Source organism: Alligator mississippiensis, chromosome 1 (genome assembly GCF_030867095.1).
Source record: "Alligator mississippiensis isolate rAllMis1 chromosome 1, rAllMis1, whole genome shotgun sequence".
Classification (NCBI taxonomy): domain Eukaryota; kingdom Metazoa; phylum Chordata; order Crocodylia; family Alligatoridae; genus Alligator; species Alligator mississippiensis.
In genome coordinates this window covers 322292756-322305774 of record NC_081824.1, presented here as the reverse complement: position 1 = coordinate 322305774, position 13019 = coordinate 322292756, and the positions used below count along the sequence as shown (strand labels likewise).

The 13019-nt window shown below is 44.5% G+C and overlaps 1 protein-coding gene across 1 annotated transcript in view; it reads left to right on the top strand.

The window, feature by feature from the left end:
* The first annotated feature begins 3643 nt into the window (after nucleotides 1-3643).
* GRPR (gastrin releasing peptide receptor) overlaps nucleotides 3644-13019 on the top strand; it is a 50802-nt gene continuing 41426 nt past the window's right edge. Inside the window, exon 1 of the mRNA XM_006270724.4 lies at nucleotides 3644-4648. Within this exon, the coding sequence (XP_006270786.1) occupies nucleotides 4230-4648 (419 nt within the window). The 5' untranslated portion in view covers nucleotides 3644-4229. The remainder of the gene's footprint in view (nucleotides 4649-13019) is intronic.

Below are 13019 nucleotides of genomic sequence, written 5' to 3'. Positions count from 1 at the left end.
ATGGAGGGCAGGCTGCTGGTGTGGTGTGGTGTGGTGTGGTGTGGAGGCAGGCTGCTGGTGCAGGATGGGGCTCTGTGCTCTGCTGCCTTTGCCCCAGGAGCTATGCAACACCATGTGCCTGCCACCACCAGGCAGGCAGGGGATGCGATGTAACCCAGTGGTGGCAAGCACATGGTGTCGCATGGCTCCTGAGGCAGCAGCAGCAGTATGCAGAGCCCCAGCCTACAGTGGCAGCCCACCTCCATCCTGCGGAGGAATCCAGGGGGCACATTCCCCCCATGCCTCCCCTGGGGTGGGGACAGTGAAGGGACCCCCCCACACCCCTAGATGAACCACTGGGGCTCCAACTGTCCCATGACCTGCCCCAGGGCCCCACTCCTTCCTTCACTGTGGGGGCCTCAATTTGCCTCCCCGATGCCCCTTCCCCTTCACAAACTTGCCTGCAGTGGTGGGCAGTGCTCAGCATGTGGTAGGGCTGCGATCCTGGCTGCATGCAGGTTGAGGCTATGTATCTGTGTCTGTGCGCGTTCCCTGCTGCAGCCACCCAGAGCCCACACCTGGGTTGCTCTGCAGCCCTCTGTGCTGCCACTGCTGCCCTGCATTTGTTGGGGCTAAGCCTCATTAGCCCTGGCCTTCTGCTGCCTATGGCTGGCTCCCATTGGGAGCAGTTTTGCTCCAAACAGGAAGCATGTGTAGATATACTCCCAGGGTAACTGCTGCTGCACAGTATTTTACTGTGCAGCAAGCCTTTATAGCATTAATAGCACATGTAGACATGCCCAGTATATTTAATGACCAATTTAGTACAAGAATATAAAGGCCTCTGGGAAATGTCATTATTATTTCAAAATAACTTTTGCTGGATTTCCAAATGCCGGATGTTGAAGTTTAGATAAGACCTGTTTGCAGGATGTCAACAGATGTTATGCACTTTAGTAAACTCAAATGGTTAACTAAGTTTGATATAAACAGCTGAGCATTTTTAGAACACAAATACTGTTTTCAGCTCCATAGGATCTGGCCCTTCCTTCTCTTAGTTTCAATTTCTCATCCTCTATTTTCTTTCTGACTAACCAGGCTTAAGCTTTTGTAACATCCTTCTGCAGGTGTGGTCTTTAGATGCCTACTATAACTGAATGCCTACAGTTGACTGAAACCAAAAGATTATGCTTAAACTAGGGAACTTTGCAGACTTTCACAGGGGCTTGCCATCACTACTATAGAAAGCTTGAATGTCACTGAACCTGATGAGCTAAGCAGATTCACCACACCAGCCAAAGCCACTACATAGATGATGTTCAGAAACAGGAGAAAGAGTAGGAGAGAGAACAGGATGGAGTTTGAGTAAGATAGAACTCAGGTAATTGTCTCAGTGTACTTTCTTTTTTTGCTTTCTTTATTTCTTCCCCAAGGTCAGTTTGTAACTGCACACAGGGTTTGATCAAAGCGGGGGGGTTGTACTCTATGCTTTGATGGCTTCACACAGGGTTTGATGGAAGAGGGGGGGTTGTACTCTATGCTTTGATGGCTCACAGACTTGTGCTTTCAATCTCTCTCACCCACTAAAAAAGACTGACATTGAAGTGTGACATGGTTTGACTGTGTTTGTTAACTGGCCTGTTTCTCAAAGCAGGGGTTATTGCAGTTCTGACCAGTAGTTTTTAAAATGAGTTTTAAACTACAATGGACTAACTGGCCATGTCTACATGTGCATTAATGCACCGTAATTACAGTGCATTAAGTTTAGTACCTGTGGGCATTTATACATGGCCTCGGGGGGGGGGGGGGGGGCGACGCAGGGGCAGCTTAATTACAGTCACTCTAATTAAAGCGCCCAGAGAGTCTCATACATCAGCATCCCCATGCTGAAAAGTGACAGTGAGGGGCGCTTCAACCAAAGCTCACTGAATGAGATTTATTTCAAGTGTCCCTGTTGCCATTTTTAGCACAGAGACACTAATGCATGAGATGCTGGAGTCTGCTGGAGCACAGTAATTACAGTGCTCCAGCAGATTTAATTAATCGAGTAATTACAGCATGTCAGAACAGCCTCACTGCATGTGTATAGGTGCCCTTTAATAACAGGTACTAACTTAATGCATCATTATCAGTGTGACTGCACAATAGCACCTTTTCAGAAGTTTTAGGTGATGCTAATACACGGTAACCTAACCATATTGTGCATAAGTGCATTAGCACAGCTTTTGTCTTGATGCACTAATGCACAGTAGAACTAGTCTACTGCGTTTCTAGCGTTTTGTGTAGATGTGCCCACTAAGAACGCATCCTTTGGAGGGACTATTTCTCACTTCTCCTCATCTCCAAGCTGTTCTTCCAAAGTGGTAAAGCTGAGTTCCAGCACAGTACCCAGGCAAAAAGCCTCAAATAAATAATAATACAAAACCTGCAAATAAATCACAATGTTGCACGAAAGAAAAGAAAAGAAAAAAGGGAGTATGAAAGACAAAGTGTACCACCTATGCCTGAAGTCTCTGCAGTGGTAGGGGGTTCATTAGGTAAAATATGCCGGGATGTTCTTCATGCTACAGAAGGTGCCAAAAAACCCTAGTGGTCCCTGGAAGTCTGACCTGGGAGAATTTTTTCCCCACATATTGGGGTACTACTCCCAAAGGATCAAGTAACTGGATATTTTCCAAAAGATGCCCAGAAATATTCAGTGTATCTAGATGTCAGTATTTGTGCATTTTTAAAGAAAATATCTGATTTGATTCAACTTTCCCTACTACAGAAAACTTCTGGTAACTGTTAGCACAATGTTTTACTTGCAAAAATTACCAGTTGCTAGAGGAAATTTCAAATCAGAGCCTCATTTCACTTTGAAGACTGGTTTCAATTTAACCATATAACAGGAAGTCATCTTATGGCACGATGCATAGGATTTCTGTTAAAAAATCAACAAGGAGCCAGTCATAATTACCTCTTGTTTAAGCAAGAACATCTGCAGTACATAATATATTTAGATTTCTTTTTTCCAGCTCAGTGCGCGTTACTTTTTTCTCTTCATACAGACTGCATAGAAGAAAAATGTATCAATCCCAGAGTGATGGGTACCTCATATGTTGCTAGGGTAAACCTGGTTGCCTTGGAACTATGGAATCACAGCCTCATTTTCAAAAATATTTAAAGCTTATAGCACTTGCAGAGTTTTCATGCTAATTTGTCTAAGCTAACCATAGCGTCGATTTTTATCAGAATTGCTGAGATTCATTGGAGTTGCCCTGGGGGGTGAATTTGGCTTAGTGGCTTCACTTAAGTTCATTGAATCAGACTGTATGCTGGAATGCAAGCAAAGTGCACACTCTCATTTGCAATGGTATAATTACTGCCCATGGTATTTTGAGAATCAGGAAGAAACCGTGATTTTTATTTTGAAGGTGTTACCTGAACAACATCCAACGGAGAGTTAAATGAGATTCTGCTGCTCTTCTTACTGATAATACTAATAAATAAATAAGAGGCAACAACCATGCAGGGTTTCTTTGGTCCAAAGAGTTAATATCAATATATTTTTTGGTCAGGCAGTGATTAAATTGTCCAGTAGGTGGCTGGCATTCACCAGCAGTAGCCTGCAGCTTCCATACAATTACAGTAATCATTTAAACAAGCTTGCTATCATCGTGGGAAGCGGGGAGAGAGTTGACGTCCAGAGGATCCTGCCTATAGGATCAGAGTCATCAAAAGAGCTGTTCCTTTCCCTCACTTTAAACCCAGCCTTCAGAAGCAGGTGCTGAGAACTGAAAGAGAATGTGAAATGCGGCATGACAGCAACAATCAAAACTTCTTGCTTTGTTCTTCACTTAATTCTGACTGAACTCTGATCCAGGAGCAGAAAGCTGAGGATGGAAATTTGACAAGCCTGGATTCAGAAAATGCTTTATATCTGTTTGCCTCTTGATTTGGTAAACAGCCTTTTAGTACTGAGGAAAACTTATTTGCAAGACAAATGAATGAAACAAAAAAAAGTTCTAGGATAAAAAACCATGCTTAAAGACTTTCCGGCTCCAGCTTATGGAAATAGTTTTGCTCAGTGACATTGGTTTTCTTTTCTTTCTTTCTTTCTCTTTTCTTAAAGTATCATGCAGTCATATGACTTTCAGTCTTTTCTGCCTGTTTAAAACAAGCAAACAGCAACAAAAGACAACTTCATAAATTTTATACAAGGATTTTTGAACAACAGAATTATCATCCAGTAGAAACAAAATCTGACCATGGCATCTGAAGAGTGCTTTCCGCTAGACTTGAAAGTGGATAACTGTACTCTTTGCAACGTCTCTGTGAATCAAAGTGCAAATCTCTCCATCCTTAGTGATGATCGGTTCTACCCGGGGTTCCTATACGCCTTTGCAACCATTTATGGGATCATCATTTTGATAGGACTTATTGGCAATATCACTTTGATAAAGATCTTCTGTACTGTGAAGTCCATGAGAAATGTTCCTAACTTGTTCATCTCCAGTCTGGCTTTAGGTGATCTGCTTCTCCTAGTTACCTGTGTCCCTGTGGATGCCAGCAGATACCTCGCTGACAAATGGCTGTTTGGCCGGGTTGGATGTAAACTTATCCCCTTTATACAGCTCACTTCAGTGGGGGTGTCAGTCTTTACACTCACAGCTCTCTCAGCAGACAGGTAAGTATCCTATCGAAAGCCAAATAGTCTTGCTGTGTGATGATCAGAATGTTTCTAGATACATGGTCTGTACAAGTTAAAAATTCATATTTTTCATTTAGAAGTAAATGATACTGAATTGGAAAACTAACTAAGGAAATTAATGTGTGTTCAATTTATTTCTGATGCTTATGATTGCAACCGTAAAACATAATGGGGCAGTGGCCTGAACAAGGAATTACATTTCTGGGGCCAGGCTGCATCTTTGTATTGGTTAGCAAACATCATCAATTTAATTTGATGTGAAGAGGAACCACAGCAGAATTAAGTTAAAGCTTGGAGATTAAATAATCATTAGTAAGTGATGCTATGCCCAAAGACAAGTTTCCTTCTCAAGTTCCTCAGATAAGACAACTAAGTTTTCACTGGTTCTTATTACACTAAGTGTGAAGAGATTAAAGTAGCAGTTTTAAGTAGGGCTGAACTCAATTCTCTCAAATGGTTTGGTTTCACATATCAGACATTACGTGAGGCAAGAGTCTAGTAAAGCATATTCAAACCTGGGTGCCTGAAGGTAGGAACGTAAATCCACAATAAGCAGCAAGTCTGCTCTGATTTATTGATTTGCTCTTAGCTAACCGAGTTGCTTCCAGCTATGGATTGGACAAAAATGTTTTTCCAACTACTGTTCAATAAAAATGAAATTCAGCTGTAATATTTTAGAAAATATATTAAACTGTGACTTTTGAAATCAATATGGCTCCAGAAATCAACTGCTGGTTTGGATTTTATCTAAGGCTTTCAGATTCAGTTTTACAAGTTGATGTCTTCAACTGTCAAAAGAGATTTGAGTTTAATATTATTCCTAAAAGCGTCATTTTATTTTTTGAGGGATTACAGAAATTCATTAGCCCCATGGCTCTTACCTAAATAGGTATTTTGTTTCTTGTTTGTAATCTATACATGGCAGAAACAGATTAAGGTAATGTGCTTTGCATCTGGTAAAAATTTTGAAACCTCACTAAGGTACGAAATCTTCCGAATAAGAAAAGTCAAGTTATGTTTTGCCTAGAAGGCATTGTGAGTTGTGTTCCCTACTTCACAAAGTGGTCAAATAGAAGAGATACCCATGTATGTCTTGCAAAAAATCATTTAAAATATTTTCATTCATTTAAGAAGAGTTTGCACATCCACTTCTACATATGTGATGTGATTTTGAGGAAAGAAAGACCAGTCCACAGTGCTTCAGTGAGGGGGTGAATAAGTGTGAATGAGTTTGTTAGTCTGTCACAATGATTCAGCTCTTGTATATCAGTGTACACACAAAGACAGCATTGTCAGTGTCAGTAGGAGCTGAAACACGTGCCTTGACAAAGGCAATGCTTTTCACTCAATTTATTGCAAGAAAGTGGGGAAAATAGCAAAACCATACAAATCTTTCAGAAGAGGATGGCATGCACCTGTGCTCTCACTTTCCATCGGACAGATCAGTTGAAGAGTTCTTAGGAAAAGCACAATAATATTTCTTTAGAAATTGCTGACAAGCAGTATCTTTTCCCTGGTTATAATAAAACCAGTTTCCAACTCATTAAAAAAAAGAAGTGTTAATTGTAAAGAACAAATACTATTCAGGGAACGGTCGTGTGCCAGAAAAAGCATACAGTATACATCTTTTTACCGAGCAGCATATCAATAGCGGCTACTGCTGGACTGAGGGAACAGAACAGAAAACTGCAGCTGTTTTCCTGAGAAAGAAGTGCTTAACTCTAGCCCTGTTTGAACTCAAAGCTATTTGCACATGAAGCTCTATTACTTGTCAGAAACTGCATCTCTCTGAAAATATCATTTGAATCTGAAGAGGGAAAATGACAGAAACAATTAAAAGTTCCCTTTATGTGGCACAACCTGTCTTCTTTCTAAGGTATATTTTTCAGCTTACTTCGAGGATGTGTCTATGAATCTTCCATTTACCTCACTTAAAGTCATGAAGCTTAAATCCTTCACATTTCACTGGAAATGTTGCTTATGGGTCTTATCTGTTTAGTTTACCATGGCATTTATTTTGGCTATTATCAGCATGGCTGGGATAATACAGTTGCAAAACAACAAGGGTTGTATTTGCCCAGCTCACAGATGCTCAGCAATATAATACATATTTTCTGAAAACTTGCCGTGTGTACTTTAGGGTCCATATTTAAAATTACAAAATCATTCAAAAAACTAGTTCTTGGCCCCCAAGGGACACAAATGCTACCTCCAAAATGTAAATCAAACGTCATTAGTGCAGAGGTCCCCGTCTGAGTCTGCCGTAGCAAAAGCGGAGGCAGTAGCTGTGACAGGGATAGTTCTGAGTGGGGTATTGACACTTAAACCTAATGATGATGATTTCATTGCTAATGACTTCATGCTGATCAAAGTGCATACAGAAGGAAGTGAAGAAGATGATGTCAGGCTATTTTGAATGGCATCAAAGCTTTACAAAGGCAAGCCCATAGAGCCCAGGGGGACTTCTGAGCCCCAGTAAAGAAAAAATCCCCAGGACCCAAGCAAGTAAGGAAGCCATGCCTGAGAAAGAAGCAAACAGCCCGGCCTGATATATTCTGCATGGTGCTTGAATCCCATTGCCTCATTAAGCTGAAACCAGGGAGCCCAAGAAAGCAGGAACAGACAACCTTCTTGGCTCTAAGTGTCATTTTAGTCTCCCGAGGAAAGAGGTTTGTTGTACCATCACATACGCTTTTTTCCCCCCTCATTTTGCAGAATAGCAAAATCAATTCCAGACTCTTGCACACAGCATTAATGGGTTCATGATGTGCCAGCAGGTAAAAAAAATATATTATTCTTGGTATCACAATAGTGCCTAGAGGACTCAGTCAGAGAACAGAGCCTCACAGCACCCAGCACTATACAAATATGCAGTAAAACAGAGTCCCTGCCCCAAACAGCTTACAGCTTAAGCTTGAGAGACCGTGGGTGGATGCAACAACCAGAAGAGAGGCAAGAGACTGCAGAGAGACAAATCTGATCACTGTGGCAAGCAACAGTCACAGTTGTGTAGGCACTCATGAACATTTTGTAGGCTTTGTGGCAGAGGTGGGTTTTAAGGAGAGATCACAGGAGGATGGAAAAGTGACATTGCAAAGTTTTTTGGGAGGTGGAGAGGTGGAGTTCCTTTCTTGAAATCTTGTTTTGACATTTATTTTGAGGCAATGTGTTATGGCCATCATTACTAAAAATCTTAGACATGATTTTTACACTCCCTTGTTTGGCCGTAATGGTATTCTAATCACTACTATAGTTTCAATTATTTCTAGTAGGGAAACCAGCAAAGCTACTAAAACCTTAACAAGAGCAAATATCACTAAATGTGAAGCTAATTTATTTTTAATTGCCAGGTGCATAGCACACTCACAGCCTCGAAAAGTTTAACTGAAATCCAATGTGAAAATGACATGCAAAGACAGAGGAATGCTGCTGTGCAGTTTTAGGGTTTCACCAAACTTTTCCTCTGAATATTTCATATATTGATTTGTTTAAAATATGAATAGTCTTTGAAGCTTTAGCTTTAAGTACTTGGGTAAGTGATCACTTGTGTCGATTCCTCCCTTACATTTTTTTAGTAATTGAAGCCCTTCCTTTCTCTAAACTACTGCCTCTCATTTGTCCAGCAATCTCACAAACAAGTCCAATTTAAGAGCTGGAGTCAAAATAATTGAATGAGTTTTTTTTCAAATCAATTTAATGCACCTTATGTGCGGAGCAAGAGACTGTCCCAGTTACCAGAGGCCATGACAATCAGAGGGCAGTAAATTATTGTCTGATAGTGCTGTCAAAAAAACAGCTTTTTCCCTAGCTGCAAAGTGAAACTGTCATTTCAAGACAGAAAGAATGACTTTTCCCACCTCTTTTCCTCAGATAGGCGATTAAAACTTTTATTGTTTTACTTGCAGGAGTGCGTGCTGCTGTGAGTTACCAGCCTCATGCGGATGCTGAGGCAAACTGCTATTCTCAGGTTTTTCCTGTGATATATGAGGCTAGAAGCCTCCAAAGCCCCCCTCTGCTTTCCACAGCTGCTACCACGTACACAATGAGTTAGTTAAACACGGGTATACCCAGCAGAGTCATTTCTCCAATTCTCCCTAGCCCATAGGCCAGCTTTATTAATAATAGTGTGATCATAATAGATGAGTTAGCTCAGTAATGGGCTTGGGAAAAAAATCATCTTGCTGCTTGAGATGGAGAATACTACTTAACATTTATTATTTATTTACTATTTATACTACAGTGGAGCCCTGGGGCCCCATACCGGGACCAGGTCAATGCTGTGCTAGCACTGTACAGTCACATAGAAAAGAAAGAGTCCAAAAATTGTGCCATATTCTGTAAAGAGAAGGGAGAGAGAAGGGACCAGGTAGAGGAATAATATTATGAGCATGAGCTCAGTGAGTTTATAACGTTTCATATACCTGCCCCACTGTGTTTGGAATGGGTCACGGGGACTTCTGGTGACTTCTGGTCCTTGGGATCACAAAAGCTTGTGGTCCTGCTCTCCCTCTCTCTCTATATATATCTTATTTATTTAGTCTATGTGCATATGTACCCTGCATTCTGACTGAATTCAGACTAACGCAGCTGACTACTTCTCCCTGTCAGCTCCACAAGGCAGCAGAAGTAAGTAGAAAACAGTTAAAGGGTATAGCGTATGACTTATCAGGTGCCAATGCTGGGTACACAAGAATAAAGACGCAAGCAATGTTTTATGAGGATTGTAGGAAACCTCTGCAGGAGGGGAAAGGACATTTATCTGGACTGTTGTTGTACTCTGTTAAGAGAAAGGAATTCCCGTGCTGCTGTTGATGATGGGCCAGGGACTGGCTCTGAGTTTGCTTGCCTGTCTGCTAGCTTGTTTGAGTGTAAGTTGCATGCAAGTGTAGATGTTTGGGTACCTTTCTCTCTGACAGAGAATGTACCTGTGAGACTAGCCTGTCCAGAAAAGTCAAGGCTGGCTCTAGAAATGAGGGAAACCAGTTCTCAGGCTTCATTGGGTGAGTATAGAACCCACTCATGTAACTCTCTTTGTCATGAAAAACATCTCTGTTCTCCACTTAACGCAGCTGCCCCTCAAATCGTAGGACCAGTAGGCATTAGACATTTTTATGTAAGTTAGCTAGGCTGCTATGGACTGAACACACTCCTCCCCCTTTTTTTCACCGAGATTGTAAAAACAAATATCAAGGCTTTCATTTAATGACTTGCAAGTCTTTTGTCTTCCTAGTGCACATTTGCTTTCACAAAACATGTCTCAGGATGAATGTAAGTGTAACTCGAATAAGCAAAGGGACAGGGATTTGGGAGCGGGGCTTAAGGATCTGGGGGCACAGGTGGTGTTCTCGTCGATCCTCCCAGTCTCAGGCTATGGGCTGAGAAGGGACAGGAGGATCTACGTGGTCAACCAAAGACTGCGGCGCTGGTGTCGTCAGGAAGGCTTTGGCTTTCATGACCACAGCCCGCTCTTTGGCGAGAGAGGCAGCGAGCTGCTGGGAAGAGATGGTCTCCACCTCTCTCCCCTAGGGAGGAGGCTCTTCTCAGCCAGACTGGCTGACCTGCTCCACCGGGCTTTAAACTAAGCCTGCTGGGGGACAGGGGGACTACCGCCACTGCTGGCCCGCTGAACAATCCTTGCAAAGCCAGCGGATCACGGCACTCAAGGGAGCCCACCCGAGCCCCAGCCCTAGTAAAATCTGTGGGCAAGGAAGGAGCCCCCCAGGGGGCACTTGCCTGCCTGTACACAAATGCCAGGAGCTTGGGGAATAAGCAGGAGGAGCTCATCCTCCTGCTCAGTGCAAACAATTACGATGTCATAGGGATCACGGAGACCTGGTGGGACTCCACCCATGACTGGACCACGGGGATAGATGGCTATACCCTGTACAGGAGGGATCGTGTAGAGAAAAGGGGCGGGGGTGTAGCTCTCTATGTTAAGGAAAGCTACGCGTCCCTGCAAGCCGATATTGGCGACCAGGGTGGACGGCTGGAGACCCTCTGGGTTAAAATCCGTGGGGAACACGGCACAGCGGACACAATGGTGGGAGTCTATTACAGACCTCCCACCCAAAGTCCTGAGCTAGACCAGGAGTTTGCCCAGGAACTGGCTGAGGCAGCTTGCTCCAGGACCATGGTTGTCATGGGTGACTTCAATTACCCAGACATCTCGTGGGAGGATCGCTCAGCAAAATCTGAGCGGTCGCAGAGCTTCCTCTCGTGCGTGGATGACCTCTACCTGGCTCAAGAAGTCTATGGGCCAACGAGAGGCAAAGCGCTGCTCGACCTGGTGCTGGCTACTGGGGAGGACCTAGTCGGCGACCTAGTGATCGATGGGAAGCTGGGTGACAGCGACCACGAGCTGATCACCTTCACCATCCGCCGAAAAGCTGGCAAGTCAGTCAGCAACACGGAAGTCCTTGACTTCAGGAAAGCTGACTTTGACAAGCTCAGGAGGCTTGTCAGTGAGGCCCTAAGGGACTATGACCGCAGGGAGAGGGGAGTTCAAGAAGAGTGGTTGCTCCTCAAGGGAGCGATCCTCAATGCACAAACTAAGTCTATTCCATCTCGGAGGAAAGGCAGCAAGAGGGGACAGCAGCCCCCCTGGCTCTCCAGGGACCTAGCAGACCTCCTGAGGCTAAAAAGAAAGGCCTACAAAGGATGGAGGATGGGAGTCACCTCCAAGGAGGATTATTCTGCACTGGTCCGGTCCTGTAGGGAGCAGACCAGGAAAGCCAAGGCTGCAACTGAACTCCAGCTAGCTTTGAGCATCAAGGACAATAAAAAGTCCTTTTTCAGATATGTGGGGAGCCGGAGGAAAAGCAGGGGCAACGTTGGACCCCTGCTGAACCAGATGGGGCAACTGACAACTGACGCCCAGGAAAAAGCCAACCTATTAAATAGGTACTTTGCGTCGGTCTTTCATCAGCCCCATGGGATGCCTGTGCCTGCTACAGGGCCGGGAAGTCCGAGTGAGGGTGATCCCCTGCCCTCCATTAATGCTGACTTTGTGAAGGAACATCTTGAGAAGCTGGATACCTTCAAGTCAGCCGGCCCTGACAATCTTCACCCCAGGGTACTCAAGGAGCTGGCGAGCATCATAGCCCAGCCTCTAGCGCGGATCTTTGAAAACTCTTGGCGCTCTGATGTAGTGCCCGAAGACTGGAAGAAGGCCAACGTGGTGCCTATCTTCAAGAAAGGGAGGAAAGTGGATCCGGCTAACTATAGGCCCATCAGCCTGACTTCTATCCCAGGGAAGATCTTAGAAAAGTTTATTAAGGAGGCCATCCTTAATGGACTGGCCGACGCCAACATCTTAAGGGATAGCCAGCACGGGTTTGTTGCGGGTAGGTCTTGCTTGACCAATCTCATTTCCTTCTACGACCAGGTGACCTATCACCTGGACAAGGGAGATGACATTGATGTCATATATCTTGACTTCAAAAAAGCCTTCGATCTGGTGTCCCATGATCGTCTCTTGGAGAAACTGGCCAATTGTCACCTTGGGTCCCCCATGATCCACTGGCTGGAAAATTGGCTCCGGGGTCGGACCCAGAGGGTAGTAATTGATGGAAGTCACTCATTGTGGTGTCCTGTGACCAGTGGGGTCCCCCAGGGCTCTGTCCTTGGACCCATACTGTTCAACATCTTCATTAACGATGTGGACACTGGAGTCAGAAGCGGACTGGCCAAGTTCGCCAATGACACCAAACTTTGGGGCAAAGCATCCACGCCAGAAGACAGGCGGGTGATCCAGGCTGACCTGGACAGGCTCAGCAAGTGGGCGGATGAGAATCTGATGGTGTTCAACGCCGATAAATGCAAGGTTCTCCACCTTGGGAAGAAAAACCCGCAGCATCCTTATAGGCTCGGCAGTGCTATGTTGGTTAGCACTATGGAAGAAAGAGACTTGGGGGTCATCACTGACCACAAGATGAACATGAGCCTGCAATGCGATGCTGCGGCTAGTAAAGTGACCAAAACGCTGGCTTGCATCCATAGATGCTTCTCAAGCAAATCCCGGGACGTCATTCTCCCCCTGTACTCGGCCTTGGTGAGGCCGCAGCTGGAGTACTGCGTCCAGTTTTGGGCTCCTCAACTCAAAAAGGATGTGGAGAAGCTTGAGAGAGTCCAGAGAAGAGCCACGCGCATGATCAGAGGTCAGGGAAGCAGACCCTACGATGACAGGCTGAGAGCCCTAGGGCTCTTTACCCTGGAAAAGCGCAGGCTCAGGGGTGATCTGATGGCCACCTACAGGTTTATCAGGGGTGACCACCAGTATCTGGGGGAACGTTTGTTCACCAGAGCGCCCCAAGGGATGACGAGGACGAATGGTCACAAACTACTACAA